Source organism: Patella vulgata, chromosome 7 (genome assembly GCF_932274485.2).
Source record: "Patella vulgata chromosome 7, xgPatVulg1.2, whole genome shotgun sequence".
NCBI classification, from domain to species: domain Eukaryota; kingdom Metazoa; phylum Mollusca; class Gastropoda; family Patellidae; genus Patella; species Patella vulgata.
The window spans coordinates 19032335-19053878 of record NC_065885.2 but is presented as its reverse complement, the minus strand read 5'-3'; the positions used below and the strand labels follow the sequence as shown (position 1 = coordinate 19053878).

At 34.9% G+C, this 21544-nt stretch overlaps 1 protein-coding gene across 1 annotated transcript; it reads left to right on the top strand.

Annotated features, from left to right (window-relative positions):
• Window positions 1-4835: 4835 nt before the first annotated feature.
• Window positions 4836-20661, top strand: LOC126828238 (uncharacterized). The gene is made up of 4 exons (XM_050557899.2): window positions 4836-4890; window positions 5214-6480; window positions 9389-11388; window positions 19018-20661. Exons 3-4 carry the CDS (start codon window positions 9851-9853, stop codon window positions 19136-19138), a joined length of 1659 nt encoding a protein of 552 aa, XP_050413856.1. The 5' UTR covers window positions 4836-4890; window positions 5214-6480; window positions 9389-9850; the 3' UTR covers window positions 19139-20661.
• The last annotated feature ends 883 nt before the right edge of the window (window positions 20662-21544 follow it).

Here is a 21544-nt window from a genome sequence, read left to right as displayed (position 1 = left end):
CTATGAATAATTTTTACGTTGTATCGACTATCATTCTTCGCTTCTAGTTCACAAATATAAATACGCATAAATCAATCGGCGACCCTGGGCCCCGCAAGCGGTCATTAAGATATAAATAATTAGTCTAAGTCAAAGCGACTACAATCAATTTATACTGGCATACTCATCTTATGAAATAAACACCATTCCTGGAATAACGTTGAATGTCCTTGAAGAAACTTAATGAATCTGAATGAAATTACATCTTTTTTAAACTGGGGTTTTTTTTTAGTATTTCATGTTTTACCGTATTCAATTATATCTTAATTCCTTATTTATGTGCTGTAAACAAACAACTGGTCTATTTTTAAACCCTTTGATGTCTTGTGCATAACATAACATAGTCGGGCATTTGGACGATTGGAAGATGTTATGTAGTTTAGAAAAAAATAACCATAAAGACAAAATAGAATAAAGGTATAAGTTTAATTTCAAACAAATTCTACGCTTTATTAAGATGTGAGAGACTACTGCAAGGACGGGCGCTAGGCTTCTTGAGTAACATCTGACAACCCATGCTAAGTTTCCATTTCCAACAAGGGTAGCCGCTGTCAATTGTCATCATATATATTATTGCAACACCTCCATTATTCATCGGTCCACCTGTGGAAATAGTTAAGTTAACAAAATTTGTTAGGTATGTTACCTGATTAATATAATTATATGCCGACTATATCAAATATCGACTAGCGGGGGATAATTCACCCATCATAATTCATATACTGACAAACACTCATGAAAAGTAGCTATGTGCCAATGTTCCTTGATACATCTATTCACAATGTCCTAATATTAGTGGTCGGCTGTTTTATTTGCTGTGCTTTCTGATAGCGCGTAAAGTTCAATCATTAATAGGTCTGATAAGGGAACTTGATATATTATTATCATGCATCTTCTAGAATCCAGTTCTATCAAAAGCACCAATGGCTATCATTTATTTGCTGGAGTTCTGACTATTGAAATATCTGTTGATTGATGACAGTGACCAATTACTGTTTCTGACACGAGCTGCTCTCTATCCTCATTTTAGTACAATCTATGACTGTTGACGTATCAATCATTTATCATCCGTATCTTACTCTCGTCCACTTCATGGTCATCGCGCTGGCTGATATAGTGTGCAAGCTTAATCAGTAAGTGTTAAGTAGTCGATTAGTACTGGCAATATAGATGATCTAATATATTAGATTTAATCAAAGCGTCTGTATCAGAAAATTGATACAAAAGTAAACATTTGAAGAATAAAAAGTGATAATTTATGTGATTTTGTCTTTAACATATTGTGTAACTGGGTAGATATCAACCGCGTAAATGATCTATTGTAATGTTTCCTATCCGATCAGCGATACTTCATGTTGTGAAAACTACAAACCTTATAAGCTAGCTGTTTGGACATAAATGAGAAGTGGTATATGGTGTTATACCCTCATTACTTAAAACTAAATGGGGTGAAAGCTTGCATTTAGAAAGTAACCTCGGGATAAAAGATTACCAACCATGCAACATTGTTGATTGAGCCCAGTAATATATATCACTGACTACCTACACATATATGGTATTCCTAAAAGTAGATTTTGAGTTGTTGTTAATTTGGATAAACATACATTGATTTTTGTTTAGGTACGACAGACTATGTTGAAAATTTGCATTTATAACTAAAGCCACAGTTGAGAATTTGGAAGGGATTCACTGGTCCGCGTGTTCAATAGTATGTCCCTATATAAAATACTATAAATAGAGATATCAAAAGAATCAGCTGGACCTATTGAAGGTTGTAAACATTTTGTCATGGTCAGTGGCCAAGGTCAGAGGACAAAAAGACGTCTCTAACTCTTACCCATGGAGTATTGGGCATTCATCGAAAATTTGTGTTTCGCCATCGAAACAATATGTCAAAATGAAACTTAAAAACATAGTTTCGGCTTAATTATTCGAAGCTAAAGTCGCGTAGAGCTTGCTTTCACCATAGTCCTAATAATACATCAAATCAAAGAGGTTTAGATCCTTTAAACTAAGTTAGTTTAAAGTGAATTTAGGTAAGATTAGATAAAGAGCTGACAGTTCTCGCTATAATAGTTACGAAATAGATAATGAAAAGGTAATATGTTGAACATTTCAGTCAAATTAGTTCACTCTTAACCTCGTTATCGTCGTTAGATTGACATTACTACCCTTGTTACGATAATAAACAAAATCTCGATTTTCCATTTTTACGGTAACACCATCAACCGCAAAATGTATTCAAATCTATTGAAAATCTAGACTATAAGATAGCACCAAGAGTTGATTATTGTCCTATAGGTAGATTTTTTTTTTTATTTTTGTTTTTTATATAATGCCTGTTTAACTAGCATAATATGTCCATGTCTAAACAATTCAGATTTTACAAACATGCTGCCTTATCATTACAGTCTGGGTGTATGAAACTAAATGACTTGTAAAGAAAATGAATGGACACAGGTAACTGACTTAAAAGGTCGTTTTGGGGACTTTTATTCCATCGATTATATTCTTAAAGAATATAACCAAATACAGACTTTAAAATAGCTATGGGTTTCATATATTGCAACTATAACACTCTATAGATCTCAGCATCAACTCACAGCGTGAGAGTTTTCGATACGTTACATGGAAAAAAGATTATCGGCTTCCGACGCAGTAATCGAAGCTGCGAAATTAGCGACACGGCTTCTTTGCCGTTAATGTTGTTTTACCCGCGGCTTTATGTATTTATAATGGCCTTAAAGACAAAGCAACGTTTAAGTTACTTGACAAGCAATAGTTTGACATTTAAATTCAACGTTTCTTAAGCAAAAAGTATAAATCATTTGACACATTGGTGTGATAAATAACAACGAGTGCTTTGTATAACTGACTCACTTCCCTGTTTTTTCCTTCTCTGTTTAACATAAAACAATTTGATTGAAAAGTTGGTCATCACTTATTACGACTTGAACCGGTAAATTTCATCAACGGATATTTTTAAGATTTCTATCAAACTTAAGAGCTTCCGATAACATCCATGTTAAATGTTTTATAGATCTGCAGTTCGGATAGTATTTGAATACAATGATTGTATTTGGCTAGATGTATGATCCGCCAATTTTTAAACATCTAAGCGCAATAGGTTTATTTTTTTGAAAAACAGTATTACCAATATTGGCCTCTAAATTGCACATTTGACATCAGGGGACATTGAACCATATGACGTTAATGGGAGAAATGTCATACATTGTAAATAAACAAATCACCGAATAAATTCAACAAACATACCGACTTCAAAGCACGTCGTTAAAAGGCAAATATATGTAGGAAAAATTAATTGTTTATTTTTCTATTGCCTTCTGATATTGAAATCTTGTTTAATAGAATATCGATCATACTTTTGTTTTGTTATGTTTTCATATTTAGAGTTGTAAACGATATATATATTGATTACTATAAAGGTCAGATGCTATTGCTTGTTTGTAAGTAACAAACGTTTGATATGATCAGATCTGATACTCTCGTCAAGTTACAAACAAATCTACATCGCCTTTTAATATCTAACATTTTGTATTTTTATACCAAAAAAGCGTACTGTTATGAAATCAAAAGAGGATCTCCAAACAGCTGTATTTAATAATTGACTCATTTTAGAGCACCTAAGCTTATTTCTGCACTCTGGAAAATTAATTACACCCGAAATGAAATGAAACGGGGTTGAACGTTCCACTTTTCTGCTCCATCAGGGCTAATGAAGCCGGACATACGCCATGTAGTGTGCTATGAGGGAAGCTTGTCCGGACAGTTGTATAATGTGCTACGAGGAAAAGTTTACCAGGTACCAGGACAGTGGTGCTAAGGCCGACTCTTACTTTGAATTTCAACTGGCTTGGGGAAACCAGCCACTAGTGTATTTAAGGCGACGTTATCTGAGTTACACGACATTTTGTTCCATTGGAACGACTAGATGTTGTTCTCTGGACCGAACCTGAGCCACTACATCGCTACTTAATTACACCTGATCTGATTCACTCACCAATCATCAACATATCTACATTGGGTATTTTGTTAAAATATCTTGTAACCTTTACTATGTCTGCTAAACACATCGTATTTTGACATCTGAAATGCAGAGACTTAGGTAATGTTGTTTCAAATAAAATAGTAATAACGTATTACAAAATCAATTGAAATGGTTCGTTAAATCCATTATGAACTAACACACCCGAGATCTTAAACGTCTGCGGCCGTTTTAGAGTCAAGAATGATGTTAATGTTTTTTTACTTAAATGTCAAGGGATCGATTTCTCGCCAATTCAGTTTGTTGTACCATCCGAACAACAAGGCCATCTTGGTGTCGTCTGCCATTACAGACATTACAGTTGTGGTGTCCAAACTACACGAAATAAAATCATTTCTCCGTCAGGACAACACCGTTCCAATAGTGAAATGAAAAGGGGCTTCACGTCCTACGTTTCTATGTGAACCTGACAAATGAAGACAAACATACGAATGCAGCGTTGGGAGAGACATTTTTGCCTGAACTCCAACTGTCAATGATTCTACAAGGGGGAAATCTGGTTGGGAAATTCCGAGGAACTTTCTGGGCCAAAATCATAATCGAAGCCGGTTATTCGTGGCTAGTGAGCCCTCCCCTTACTCACTAAGGCGTGGCTCCCCTGTTCGAATATAACCCTTACACTCGAGGATGCAATCAGTTAAGCAAGAATCTTCGATGTCAATCCAGGCCCGAAACTATCGTTTTATTTCGAGAACCCCCTGATACCCCTTCTCATTTGCGATGTTGACGTAGCTAACACTTATTTTTGTTGTTTTTTATCTCTCTATTCACAGCTTTTTTATGGCGTAGGTATTTCGAGATATATTTTGTTCTTTTGTATTTTTAGTCCATTTTTCACATAACTACGGAATTCGAAAGCTTCCGGAGTCTACGATTACACGTCAGAGAGAGAACAGAGTCCTTTATCTCTCTATTCATAGCTTTTTTTTATGATGTAGCTATTTCGAGGTATATTATTGTGAATTTTGAATGGTCGTATAAAAATTCATTATATAGTCTCAAGTTACGGTAATTGTTTGTTTAATTATGATTGTGTATGTCTAACCTTCAGGAATATCATCATTTTATCTATCAGGTCTAATATTCAATTCTTTTTATCTTTTTCTAGGATCGAGAATGGTGAAAGCACCAGTGACGTGAAAACTCCATTTACCAATCAATGCCAGGGTTAAGTCTTAGTGGAGGGAATTGTATAGCTAGACGAAGACACGCTGTTAGAATAGAACCTTTTGTTATAGGCGATACCATAGAACAGATCTGATTGGGAATTCGTGCTTTTTTACCTTTCTTATATACAATTTAGACTGAATTGAGTAACTATGATAATAATGAATATCTTTAGCCAGGCGAAAGAGCGGCATTAAGGTGGAATATTGTCATAAAATACTCCATATTGACCGGCAGCTTAGAACGTTTACAAACTTTTATTGTGTTGTATATGGATTAAATATTTATATTCATCTACATTAAACGTTGATCAATAAATGTATGTATGGACGTTTCATCTACATTGTTATCAGAAAGGTTTGTGACATTCGACTATCGTACAACAGAATGAAATAACAAAATACTGACAGAAAAATATTTCTACACGTAAAAGTTGAAGTTCGCCTTAATGGACGTCATCTATCAACAACACGAGTTAATATGTGGACAAAAATTAAATGATTGTAGTTTGTACAAAAAGTTTTATTTACAAATTAAGAAGTTTGGAAATAACGAGAGGAATTACAGTGGAACTGTTCAGCATAGCACAGAAGATAAATTCAACATATAAAGTGCACATGTGACTAATGGCAAACGATTTCATAATCACACTTTATCTTTATTGACTAAAATATCATGTTTGGTGAACAAGTTTATATTTAATGCTTTGCATAGTTATGATCACAGATTACTTTGTCATTTGAGTGGGTTTTCATCTTGGTGGCGCCTTATGAATATGCATGAATCTAAACCCCCTTTTTTAATCTCGGTAATTGTCAAGACAATACGTAATGATATATCATCCAACATTTAATGGTAAATTGAAGTGTTTATTGTGCAAATTTCTAGTGGCTAGATAAAACACTCTGTTAACATAACTGCAGCCGTTCAGAAGAATTTAATAGATTTTTATGTTCAAATGGAAAAGTGTTGAATCTAGGTGTGAATCAGTCTGACCTGTTTCAGTTTTAATTGCCTGAATAGAAGACAACCTGTGAGGGAATTTATTTTACAGCGGGGCTTTCTCAGCAAGAAGAACGTTTTTCAATTATATTCTCCTTTCAAACCATGCTTTTGTGTTCCTTGTCTAAACTATTTAGATTTTAATTATCTGAAATCGAAGAAGAGGATGTCCTGACAATTTTGTTAGCCTCCACAGTAGAAAGGAAGTAAGTTTTTTTTATTGATATTTTAATCAAATCTATCAAGAACTTTACTACGGGTAATGGTATTTAATCAGGCTTCTCGCTTTTCAAATTTAAATTGTTCGAAGTGAAAACTTAGTTTGGCAGCGTTCCTTATTTAAATGTAATTGATTGCCAGGGAGTCAAAAATAAGGTAATAGCGTATATGTGTTAGGTGTATGAAAATGCCCTTTAAGTCTAATTAAAAAGCGTATGCAGATTCCTTATATTTTATACTGTAGGGGATATTCAGAAACAATACAAAACTGCGGAAATGCACCCCCGTTTTTTTAGAGGTAACCAGTGTATATTAATAACAGGCCAATTGCCTACACATGAACATAAACAGTTCACATGGGCGGCTTATCTGACGGCCCCATTTGACTCGCAAAGAGATACACCGTCAAAAGTGAAAATGGACGTTTTTGATTTTTGTCTTAATAATGAGTAATTGCTCCACCAATCCTCAGACATTCAGCAATTCGTCGTGGCATGCTCCTAATTAACCGTCCATTCAAAATTTGGGGCAATCTGACCCACTGCTCTTGCAGTACCGCGGCCAATTCTTGCAGTGTTGTCGGTTGGCGTTGCCGTCGACGAACACGTTTCCCGATCAAATTAAACGTAACACACTAAAGCAAAGATACGATAAACAGTAAATCTTGTGCAAGAACCGATAGAAAAGCAAACATGGATAGATAAACCAGCACGCGGCAGTTTTCATCAACCTTTCCTTGGGGTGTAAAATTTGACAATGAACCCCTCCCACGTATATGGCGCTATTGCGTGTCGCATGTGCAGCTCAGTCGTTCTATTGGGGGCGATAAGTTCTTCATCTGTGAACATACTCTCAAAGCATGTCAGATGTCCATGGCTATTTATCATATCGCAACCTGCATAGGTATTTGCATTTCAATATCCCCTACTTTTTTTGAAGAGTATATATCTGGTTTTGAGTATTCAACCATTCTCAACCCAAAGTACAAATAGTTTTGTCTTTAATTAAAAAATTAATACGCCGTTGGTGACGCTTGGGAGGGGTGGGGCGGTATATATCCTCCGTATATAAAAGATAAAGCAGCATACGGGCCCCTAAAAATCTTAGTTCCAATGCACTTTTTATAAGTGTATTCACCTAATGCCACAACTTTAGAAACAATAGCCATTATTACATGATCAGGGGGGGGGGGGGGTATAAACAGGGATGGGCAGTTACCCAGATGAGACTGGAGTCTCCGGTTTAATTTGTTCATTAAAGGGAAATGATCCGCATTTCTGGTTCTGTATTGTAGAAACTATTTTAAAGGGCGTGTGGTTCTAATTTCTAATAAATTATGTTGAGTGAAATACATGAACTGTCCAAATTGAACGACAATCGTTTACGCCTGTAGTCCATTCTACACGTTTTTTATTATTATTTTGTGGATTGTGAATCAGCGATTACTAATTACTTCCCAGCTGTCTTGTAGGATGTGTTTTTGTTTGGTCATTACAAATTGTGCCCGAGATCATAGAATACACGACTCGTGTACTGATTACAACAGGTTCACCGTGTCATAAATATTGGATACTAGAATTCCATATTTGTATGCAAGTTAACAAACATCAATATTGATTGAAATGGGCCAATATTATATTCGAGTTTGTGTTTTTAATTTCAAATATTGTGGAAAAAATTGAGTTAGAGGTTTAGACAAAGAATAAACTATTAAGAATTTGTCAGAGTCTGGGTTGTCCTTTAACTTTAATTTATTGTAATAAGACAAACGTGGTATATAGCTTACTAAAACAATAAGTTGTATATTGGCATTTTCTATAGCTACCTACATCAACATCATTCGTTTATCTGATTCGATAAATATAATAAATGACCAGGTGTTCAATCTGAAATTGAATACGACGATGATTCGCCAATAGATATACGCGTATCTTCGTCACTTGTTTATTTAAATCGTATCCTGGCGTAAAGGACAGCTGTTACAGCCCGCAAACAAAAAGGGGAGATGGTGTCCATATTCAGTGTTTAGTGCTGAGAGTCATTCTACCTTATTATCTCTTTCGGCTTCAAAGTTAATTTATTTAGTTTTAATGTCCAGGAAATGTGTAAGACAACGGAAGAATCGATATATTAGTTCACCTTTAGTATACGTGCATTAAGTGATATATTATGCCAACAGGAATACATCGATTAGTGATTATGTAAATATGTACGTGCATTATTAACCTGATTAGTTGTAACGGAAGTTTATTAGACAAGGCTATAGATATAATGAGCAAATAAAGACCTCGAATATCCGTTACGACATTTCTATTGAAGGATATTATCCTCGACTTAAATGGTAATTATTGCGTGATAATAACGGACACGTAAACACTTATGGTTCCACAGTTTAAAGAACAATAATTAGACCATACAACCGATTAATATATAGATATTATATTTAGAAGATATTATATATACATTTGCATGCATGGTAATTATTGCGTGATAATAACGGACACGTAAACACTTATGGTTCCACAGTTTAAAGAACAATAATTAGACCATACAACCGATTAATATATAGATATTATATTTAGAAGATATTATATATACATTTGCATGCATGTAGGTCTATATAAAGTAACTCATTTTATTTTATTGGTACCCGGCTTTTTCCAGGATCACAAATGGGTGCAGAGAGGCGTCCGTAAATACATGGGGGACAGAGAAGGGATTTAACACGCATGTAAGACAAATGGTGTAATTTCTTGACAAAATGTATGAATCTATAGTCAATAATAGTAGATTGAATACAGTAAGTTTATATATAATATCCCGAAGCGAACCGTGGAGCTGCCTTTATTTCTATGATTGTATATAATTGTAACAGCACATATTTTTCATTTGCAGGATACCATTTGGAAACGAGGAAAGAATCACTTGTCCCGTCCTGTTCCAATTAAATGGGTTTTTAAAAGTCGGTGGCAATATTAAGGCGGAGACGATTCATCACATATGAAAATCCTATCATAATCTACTTTGTTTCTTTGTGAAAATGGGTTTCGGCGATCGCTTACATAAACAAAAATAAATGGAAACGCTCTAAAAGGATAAATATTTAAATTCAGCCTACTCTCAGACTGACGATAATGTATATCAACATTCCTTATCGACCAACTAGAAGTTTGAAAACACTCTACAGAGACCAAAAAACATTTTAGTTTCTTGCATAACCTACAGACGCACTGTTGCTGTTCTATTAACCGTATCACGTCGCTATAGAAATCCGATAACTTAATACAAGATAGCCCGTAGTGTTATATCTATAAGATTAGTCATAGTCAATTGCGTGGCTAAAGTTCACATTTTTATATGTTTGGATTGAGAAATGAACCAGTGGGCTTTCGATCGCCTCATGCTGTCCAGAATAGTTACAAACACGACGGCGATGCCAACACTTCAGCGCCTATAGACAACCTTTTACCCCTTCCCAATTGGCAAACAGCAAGGCTATTGTGGAAAGGTGGTTGGCAAATCCATATTTATGGATTTTCAATACTTTTTTTTCTTCTCTCCCTCTTCTGTGCATTCGTTTGTGTGCGATTTAGACAACGAATAAGCCGACTAAAAGCGGTACTCAATATTACCATTCTCTTGTTTGTTGCTGGGATGTTGCGCGTGTTTTATTTGTCTGTCGATCCTTATGGATACTCTAAAGTTCTGTCCCCTGTTTTAGTCGGAGTGTTGTCCCAGTTGATTTATCCACTCCTATGTGCATCTTACGCTCTTATTCAAATAATGTTATTACGAATAACACGACTTGATGTTGGAAACAGCAAACTTCGTAATTCAACTCATCTCTTCGCGTCAACATTGACTTATTTATTTAGCATCGTCTTAATAGAGGTGATTGTTTTCTACGAAAATAAGGCTAAAATCTTGTTAATCATAGATAACGGTTTGTTTATTGCCATGGCTCTTTATTTGTGTATCAGTTTCATTTGTAATGGATTCCGTTTATCACAGTACGCGACGGAAACCAGGCGAGTTCGAAAGCAACTAGATCAATTTTGTGTTAATAAAAAGACGCATCCGAAAATCAGTTTAAGTCGTTCGTCAACGTCTTTGCGACTAGCACGACCTCGTTTGAAGATCACTGATGAGGATCGGATGACTATAACAATCGCGACAGATGCGGATACGTCATCGACAGATGGCGACACAACGAGCAATTCTTACGTCCGTATACGGAAGCGCCGCCATAAAAGATCTTCAAATGTACGGAAGTTACCAACGTCGCCATCTGGTACCCGAAGTGATCTGTTTGATTCAACTGGTTTGATGTCTGACGAGTCTGGAATGGCGGGGATATCCGATACTTCTGGTGGATTGGATTTCCAAAGCCCTACTTCCGTAAACAAACTTTATATCGATTTTAAACAATTGGACGATTCGGGTGAGATTTCCCGTCAATTGATTAGTGAACAGTCGGCAGCAGAAACTTGTTTACAAGAAGGAAGCGATGGCGAATGTCCCGCAGCAAGCAGTGAACTGTATCCGGTCGAAAATGGCTACTTGGCCGATACTGAAATAGTAATGAACTCCCCGAAGCTATCAATTCAGACTAATTTCCAAATTTCGCAGGAAGGAGATGATGTTAGTTTGGACCATGATAATATTAATTTTATTCTAGGGGATAATTTAAAATCCCAGCCATCATCCATAAGTTTATATCGTATTAGACAGGGCTATATGATACAGAGAGCTATTCAATTAACATACTGTACAACCTTTATGTTTTTGTTTGCCATATTACTCCAGTTGTATACGGTGTTCGGGGTTTATGGTGTACTGAACAGAAATTATCAGCCTGAACCGTGGCCCTGGTTTACATTCCAAACTTTATTCAGGTACGTATCATAGCATTTATTTGACGTACGGCCGGGCCTTACCGTAATACAAAAACAAGACCCCAGGGAGAATTTGGGAGTATACAAACACCAAATTTACAGAGTAATGTATAGTAATGTGTCTGATTCTCTCGTAACTTTAAATCCAGTGATGCTTAATAATTATGGAATACCGTATCAATAAAGTAAGTGGACGGAATTAAACGTCTTAATGGGGTATTGGACAAAATTGACCAACATAATTAATATTATCATGCATCAATTAAACCATTGTCAATCTCCATTTCCTTCTTAATCGTGTATGGTACGAATTTGATCAGAATAATTAATCTCATCATTGCCACCATCATTATGCATATAGAATATAGTATCATAATCGTAAACTATTGTCAATCTCTGTCTTGCTCAGCGTAAATGGGAATATCCCGTATTAACTTATCATCTAATGTGTTATTAAACACATAAAATTCTACCAGTTGATTGCGATATCACTTCGATGAATGGGGGACATTATTATAAAACTAGTTGACACACCCCCACATTGGTATCCTGGCATAAACACACAGAAATGTGTCCAAGTTGGAATCTTTTGTATACTGATCATCAATAAAAACATTTTTATGTGAGGTTTCGACTAAAAGTAAAATGAGTTTGGTCATATTATTTTCACAATATATCATTTAAATCCGCTGACCGGCATTGGCATAATATTTAACATCTAATGAAGAAAACATTTCAATATATCAAAGATATATACGTAATTTTAGTGGATTAAAACGAGTCCCATCGAAAGATTTTAGCGAATAGTACGGGTGACGAAAATTTGTTTTGAATATATTCCGTTTATATCGTCTGCAAAAGATGCAGATGTTTCAATGCATCCTATCTTTGCAAATAATGAACGGAATTTAACCATTTTAACTACAAACCCAATCAACGCACACAGATTCGCAAGAAAATCGACAATTATATTTTTGACCCAAAGGTCTAGTCATTTAAAGCTAGAACAAATTTGTAGTGTTTATGATCGACAAAGGAAACGATGGCAGCGGTGGCCATTGCTTATTATACACAAAATAATAGTTTTATTAGGCCCCGATAAAAAGTAAAATGAGGTTAGAAAAAATCCAACCTTAGAAATAACGTGAATGGATCTATTCAAAAAGAATGATCGAACACGACTAACTGTCGGAAAGCATCTTATTATTTCGGTATCCATATTTATTTTACAAACTCTATATTCAACGATTTTGTAATCGCTGACGTCTTTGTTTTTCATATATATTGGTACACATAATTCTAGCTTAAATATATACTTATTCACTGATTTTTAAAAGGCCTCGGTTGAACTAACACTATCAAGTGTCAGTACATGTATTTAATTAGAATGCAATCCTGATTCTCAGGGCGATATACACGTTATGCAATAGTCATAATACACCTAGGCTATATATAATAGCGTACATTTATTTCAAGCGAATCCAGCAGAATCTAAATGAAGATCTACTAAACTCAGCTTCAAGTCATACTCTTATTATATTCCTGTAGCGTGAACTCTTTAAGACGACAAAATATCACTGCCCTGTAGCGCAATAGTATATAAAGAAAATCCGATTCGGATACAAATCAAACAAGCCTAAGTAATGAAATAAAAGTGCTTACAATTAGACTATACTTCCGTTGTTCATGTTCTTGTAAACTAGAATAAGTTCTAACTACATCTCTAGTCAACGAAAGGTGTGTTGTCATGGGTAAAACAACGGCTTTGGCCAACCACAACGCTTAAATGAGATTGTGAAGAAAATAGAAAACCTGTACCTGTAAAGAAGTAGACCAACGATATATTCAAGTCTTCTTTCTCAGATATTTATTTTATTAGATCGGAGATTGCGATTTACTACACACCGGGACAAAACACATTTCTCAAAAAACCTTAACTGTACCGGAATGAACCCCTGTGTCACAACTGATCGGGAAAGCCATGTGCAGTTAAAGAAAACACATAGTTCTGAGAGGCTAATATACATATCAAACAAAGATTGCCAATAGAAAAGGGTCGTATGTACACACAAACACGGCGCTCGTATATCCAAAACCCCTATCCCACCCCATTCCCGGAATTAGCTCCTGGCGATTCTATAAACTGAGAATGTCATATGCTCTATTCAGATACTATAACTACAACTCCAAAATAAAACATTCCTGGATCAGCCCTAATGAAAATCACATTGGTTTCGTCTTTGTCGTGATCATTGGGTTTTTTACGAAGACAATTAGGTATGCTACAAAAAGAAAGATATAAAACGTTTTTATTTATAAAATATTTTTTGGGATCCATTTTAAACAATCATTGACATCATCAACTTAGTGGTTTAGAGTTTTAGAATCGTTTAGCAATTAATCAGTTTTGAACTAAATCGCAATTTCAAATTTCAAAAGTAGATCAGACAGTGGTTTAAATTAGATTTGTTATATTAAATACAAAGAAAAATGCATACAAATATTTGTGACTTAATTTCAAGAACTGCTTAATATCGATGAAATGTATCTGGTAACCAATTTCATTTTTGTAAAAGTAATCTTGAAGACTAGATTATCAGCCAATATCTTATAACAAATATATTGTTTTGTTTAATATTTGCTTTATCTTCAAAAGGCAAATTTTTTTGTCGAATCTCTGCATAAAGATTGTATTAGACGAAATTCCAATAAGAAACTCGATATAAATAATTAAATAAAGCCAGCCGTAAGGAAGGAAAAAACATAAAAAGCAAATTGTTTTACTAGAAGGTGCCGTGTTTTTCAGTTTCATTATTCGGTTTTAATACAACTAAAGAATACAGTATGAATTCCTATTAATACCAACGTCGTACGGTCGCAGCAGCGCAGTAAGGACGCCACCTCGGTCTGACGGGGGCATAACGAAGGAAGTCCTGCAAGGGCCTCACAAAATTTGATTTTCCAAATTTCATTCGTTTTAATGCGAAGGGCTTGTGTATTTTTTTTAAAAATCGTATGTGTAGTAAAACTGTACTTTTTAAAATGGCTTGTGTTTTTGTGTAGTTTTAATACATGGGGGTCACGGTGGCTAAATGGGTAAGACGCTGCTGGCTCGCTAGCCGGGAGGTCGGGTGTTCGATCCCTGCATTGACCGAGAAAGTTCATCCAGTTTTTCCGGCGTGGTCCCCGCTTGCCTTTCATGCAGGACGGAGGGGCCGACAAAGAAAGCTGTCTACTCGTTCGGATGGCGTGCACGTAAAAGATCCCTTGACAGCTGGAATTCGATATAAGAGTAGGCCGTAGTGCCGCTGTCCGGGCAAAATTTCCCTCATAACACACTGTATGGCGTATGCCTGTCTTCATTAACTCAGTTCGGAGCAGAACAGTACGACGTTAAACCTCATTTCATTTCATTTTAGTTTTAATACACAGGTAGAGTGCCCCACCATAAATAAATATCTCGACAATTATACCACAATAAGTATATATATAACAAGTCTTAACTTACAACCTCACATTTATAGTCCCTAAATAAACGGTCGTGTTGTATTTATCAATTTATAAGCATTTCAAATAATTAAGAAATTTTGACTGAAAAAGTTGTCAAGGCGCTGCCATTAAATCCGGGCATTTTTTTTAGTGCAACATAGATTATCTGCCCTTGATATGAAATTAGTCCCTTTTAACCAGTGTACCGACGGTTCTCCAACTGATTGACAGGTCGGGATAATCAAGACTATTTTCTACTAAAAGTTACAGAAAGCTAGATCAATAAATCTAATTTAGAAACATGCACGTTAGGCAACTCTACAATTGTTTTGAGAACCTTGTAAAAACAAAAGGATGATACTACTAGTATGCTATTTTTGCCTAACGATGGAGCTTCGGAGTTATTAATTTTACTAAACCAAAAGATGTTGCTCCTAACGGTATAGCTCATAATATAATTTAAAAAACGAACGTAATTTTCCAAAGCTGCTGTAACAATGAATCAGAAATATTACTGTTATTCAGAATCGTTTTTACGGCTTTAATAGTCGATAGATGTGTTGAAAATTAATTTGACATGCGATGTCTAATTATAGCATCATTGTCTGTACCGCCCAGTATTCAGTTCGGAACTAGTCACTGAAGCACGCACATTTGCCCTGGTGTGTAAAACTTTTAATAGAGAAATTTGTTTGGGATGTATGGGACACCCTAACACAGGTACTGCTTGACTATATACTACAATAACAACAATGTGTTTCACCCGCCATATTGTTTTGACTCGTTGAAGACATTTCACAATACTCACTAGTTCTAACACTCCCCGTTGTTTTTATTGCCAACGAGACCGTATTTGACCATTATACAGCTTTTTGCCGACTAAAATGCAAAATATTTTTTCCCAAAAAAGAATATTTATTTTTTATCTTTTTACCTGTCTGCACGAGAGATTAATTAAATTTTCCTGAGAGTATTCATCTGTCATTCTGAGATTCCTAATTCGCGGTTTTAATGTTAGTTTTTGTAACATGCCTCGACCAATCAAAAATAAGGGTTTCCCCAACGCGACGCCATTGACCCCATTTCGTGTTATATCTGGTCCGACGAAGATGCTAATTTTTGGGGGTTGTTTTTGGTTGGGTTTTTTTTTGGGGGGGGGGGGGGTATTGTTTTATTTGCCTAGTCAAGAACGTGCATATTTGCCGCCCAATTATCCAGTAGGTCAATGTTACCTAGCAAAAAATGTTTTTTATTTGACGTTGACTTACTTGGATTGTCAGATCGTCATGAGAAAACACCAAAGGTTATTACTATCTGCAGGAGGGGTCTGTATTGAAAGTTTTGAAAAGAAATTTAAATGCATATATTGACAACCTTTAAACACAAGGTATTCTATTTTTATTCTGTCGTTGATCTAGCTTCAAAATTAAAATACAAAACGAGAACTGTTTGGTTTGATTCCCTTTGATATTCTTTGCTTGTCAATTTTCTTGATGATCACATTTTAAAATCATTACAGAGGATTTATCAAGAGCTGATCCACAGCAAATCAAGATCTCTTTAAACCAGGTCCAATTTGCAGACTTGTTACTTCTGGAAGGTCATTACAATCGAGGGGTTTATTTCAAACATCTATTTGAAAGGACGGGTTGTGGGGAATCTTGTGATTTTAAACATTTGAAATATATCGAGTGTTTTAAGCCATATTTGAATTCATCACGAGTCTGCTTTTGATACCAGTTTAGCCTTAAAACCCACTGTTAGCATAAACGATTAAGATGTTTGCTTGAAGAATTTTATTATAAGAAATCAAAAAGGCTTTGAGATAACTTTAAAGTTGACGCTGAAGAATATTGACTGTAATGTAATACTCTCAGCTTAAAATAAGTTGCAGGAATTGTTAGCTTCGAGAAATCCTTGAATAAACATTGGATTGCAAGCAGATATTTGAGAGCATCATTTCAGTGATAAAAAGTGATTGGTATAACTGGTCTTGATTTAAGGTTGCGTATTTTGTTAATGGAAAAAATATACCCGTTGAAAACGACATTAACGCTGTGGATCTTTATGAATGTTTTACTGAATGTTAATTTTAACAGATATTCTTATCAATAAAATAGGTTTATTTTTCTGATAGACCCTTATTATTTGCAATCATAGACATTTACAGGAATTCAAAATGTGAAAATTACTTCAATTTAGATTCATGGGTGGGATTCTGATGAGTGTTATTTGTGCTCTGTCCGTATTGTTTATTCAGATATCGGGAGTGTGTATAACTCAACGGGGCGAGAGTTATGGTCCGAGCCGTTCACCCTAACAATAACACTATCACTACCTGTTTGTTCCTTGGTGTACGGGTTTTTGGAAATTTGGTTGCATATAAATTCATATTCATTGATCAGTTTGGCATTATTCCGTGTATTTATTTTTCCACTGTCCATATTGTTTATTCGATTATCAGGAGTGACTGGGACGGGACGAGGATTATGGTCCGAACAACCCCCACCCTAAGAGTAAGTACAGGGGGACACTCTAACCTATACATCACTACCAATAGGCTCCTTGTTTTTGGAAATTTGAGTACCAAATATTTATATTCATTGAGCAGTTTGGAAGGTTTGGCATTATTCAATGTATTTTTTATATGCGTAGATCACTTATCATTTTGTACGTGAATTTCCCTAATATTCAAAAGTGTGTTGAATTCGTATATTATTCAACAGGTAAAAAAAACCTTTTTGTTTGAAAATTAATTTCCATGTGTAATGTGTTACTGAAATTTTTGTTCAGAAATGGTGTGATTCCACACAGTACACAAGAAATGTTTAATGTCATCAATGTTTTGTCTCAAAACTCAATTTGTAGTTTTTTAAATATGCCAGATCTTGACAATTCAGCTACAATCCACATCAAAATGTCAATTTGCCGAGAACTATTGGCACAGCACGCGATTATATACTTAAAGTTATCACTTCATGTATTCAGTGAATCGTTCATATTTAAATCGAAGTATAAATTGCATGTCAGTATATTTATGCCTTTTTCGTTTCTATTTTATTTTCAAAACATGTACAATTATGCTGAGTGGTTAACACGTGAGGATCAATTTAAATTAATGAATGCATAATCAAGCGTTGTAAATCAGCTGGGCAGCAAGTCATAAAATCTGTCGCAAAGTACCGATGATGGATCAAAATTTTGCACATTTAAAGTCACAGTTAAAAGACACCAGTCAAAGAGTGACATTAAAATTATTGTTTACAATTTGCAATCATCGCTGTTAACTTCGTTTTACGAAATAAAAAGTTTATTTCCTCTGTATTAACATCTTTAAAATGTCACCAATTCTCTAATCTGTCAGTACTAATTCACATGTTTACTTTGTAACGAACGAGCCGATGAGTTCTAAATATGGAGATAAGATACTGTTCTGGTCAATTTTCTTTATCCCGTCCTAATGTATTTCGTAATTAAATGGTCCATGTTAGTTCAAGTCTCACAAAAGTAACGAAGTCCTCTAATCAAATGCTCTAAAAAACAGACCCCAACGCACCATTACTGTAACAAGCTAACCTTCTAGTTTTCTCTATATACAATATTGTTGCTGTACGCTCCAACCACTTGTATTTTGTAATTAAACGGTCCATTTCCGATTGGTATTAACGTTCTTAGTTTGAATCCACTGCTTATCGATTTCTTTCGTTAATCAAACTGGTATCAAGCGAGGTTAATGAGCTAGCGGAACCTATCTTTGATGAAGTTCATCTTGTCTTTATATTCGGTACATCTAAGTAATTGTGGCCTTGTTAGTTAAAAAAACATGTATTGCCAGTCAACGAAATGTCTTACTTTCAAATAAACAAAATTAAACCTAGTTTCGATCATAGAGAGGCAGAAATAGGGAGCGGATATATTCCTGCACTAAACAGAAAGATGTTACATCTTTATTTCAATAATTCACTTGCAAATATATGTTTTTAGAATCACCCTTTCCATAATGTCATGGTCGGATTGATATTTTGTTTTGAAGGAGACAAGTGTTTATATTCTCATGCTAGATTAAAATAATATGTAAATCTGCAATCATGCGCAATACTAAAGTGACTTATATTCATTTTTTTCATTTTATATTTTCAGATTGACAGAGTTATCCATAGGATTCCTGTTAATGGCCGTTTTATATTTAGTTTTAAATCACAGAAACTCCCGTGGACGTAGAAAACCACACAAAAATATGGCACGGAACTGTGTTGTGTAAACAAGAAGAATAAAAATAAATAACTCATAAGCAGGTGCATTGTGATTGAGGATGGTTGTGATTTATTTTAATAAAGGCGCCGATAAAAAATAAAGTTAACTGCTTATTTCAACATTTTGATTTAAGGCTAATCCGTACTTCATTGCCATTTAGGCAGCAAAATCTGCGACAGTGCAGTCCAGGATTTTATTTGTTACATGCCAGGCATTTACTAACGCAGGCTTTGGGGCGCCTTACGATTTATAATCGCATAGTCCGTTTTGAGCTTGTCGTTAATATAACAAAATTGTATTTTTGTGGAGTATCCGAAATCCAAGATAGTTAGGAGCAGCTTTAACAGGTAAATATTAAACGCACGTGTTTTGGATGATTGACATTTTAAAAAAAAACATTTGATGTACTTACAAACTTGCCTGAACTCACATCGTAAAGTACGGATTACATCTACGCCCACCAGTATCAGTCGAATAAAACCAGGCTTACTTCCAGTCCCACCGTGTAATGCTATTGGTTTTTTTCTGTTGTAATTTTTGATGATTTAATGGTTTGAACACAGATTTAGAAATCGTTAATTTACATCCTGACTGTAATTATCGGTAAACAGAAACCATTTGTTATTAATCGAACTGTTCTAAAATAATCATTCCTTGTGTTAAATGAACTTGAAATTATTCAGTGGGTCTACGTGTTTCAAGGAAGTCCAAATTACTATATAGATTTTGTTACACGCTGTAATATAGATTTTTTTAAATTCGGAGATGATTATTCCTATAATAATTTCATCTATAAATTGATTTATTATGTAATTACCATGTTTACCATGATGTTAGATCTTTTATTAGAGTAAGCAGTTAGATTTATATATAGCTCTGTCAATGGATTGTTTTTTCGATTAGAAAAGTGGAAAACACTTGATGAGGCTCTGTGGTTTTTTTTTCTTATATTAATACTGCACTCGACAATTCACCTTTGCTAAAATTTTCAAAAGCTTTCTTCTTCCTGTGTGACAAGCACTGACCCCGTTGTTCATTATTTTATATGATTACCAAATAAAAATGTAAAAGGTATTAATGAAAGTCAACTATTGCTTTTCTAAAATCCTTGATATTTTGTTATTCTACACACTGGTGACGAACTTTCGAGTTCGTTGATGGGAATTAGGACTTGTGCCAGCATTTGCACACTATTTGCAACCAATACGACACAAGACTATAATATTGTACGGATACGCCGGTTTGACTCTGTGTACATGGGAGGTAAGTCACCAGGCTCCCCCCCACTGGTCTTCTCCGGGTTGTCGCTTTTGCAAAAGTGTCACGTGAACCAGTGAAATAAAATATTATTGATGTTTCTCCAGAAACGACCTGGCTATTTTCTGTGGGCATGCATTAAAGCCAATTTTCTATCATTTTCGGTTATAATTTTGTGTTTGCTATGGTTGTGACTACATCATTATTGTAACAAATTATGATCTTGCATTACTTGATTTTTGTTTTTAAAATATGCAATAAAAAGTATTTTATAAACAAAGACTCCTTTATCAATGTCAAAACAGAACAAGCAACGATTATTATGGATAATAGAGAACTACATGTAGTTCATTGATTTAAGATCCGAAACCCTCAAGTCCAAACTAGCTCTCCATAGATATTATATGCCCGCTCCATGTAACACAATATATTATTTATCACGTATGATCAGGTAACGGTTTCCGTTAATTTCTTTACGACCAATTGACGAACCTGGGTCAAAAAGTGTCTTTAAGATAAAACCGGGATCAAGCAATGTTAACCAATTCAATACATCCACTTACAGCGGATTTTGAAAGGGGTATATGAACTTATTTTAATCTCAAATCAGGGTACAGTATCGACCAGTTGTATTTTTCAGGATCCATTAGCATGTCTTAAATCAAAGAATATCATGGGTTTTTCTTTTACTTTTTCGGATTCAAAATTGTCAACTGCTTCTAGATCATTTTGACCATTAAGTTTATGGGACTTGGAGAGTTGGTCGAAATGTAGCCAACATAATGTGAACCAAAGCTTACAGTAACATTTATGTCTGATCGCCTGATATCTAAGACTCTTTGTTTGGTTCTGGTCGCAGTATCGGTATCAAATGGCAGTATGTTTAAAAGAACACTGTGTAGTTACCGTCCTTCGTATTAAATTTAATTTCGTTATTCTCCGGGACTTCATAAAGATAAGACGGTTGTTCCGGATGATAGGGTTTAAATAAAGATAGAAAGTAAAAAGATAATAAAAGATTGACGAAGTGTAATATATCATGGCTCTAAAATTATATTTACAGGATGAGAGTTAAGATGACATTTTCAAAGAATATGAGATGGTAAGGAAAAACACTTGATTTCCCTGTTTTCCTATGTTTTGTTGTGTGTAGTGT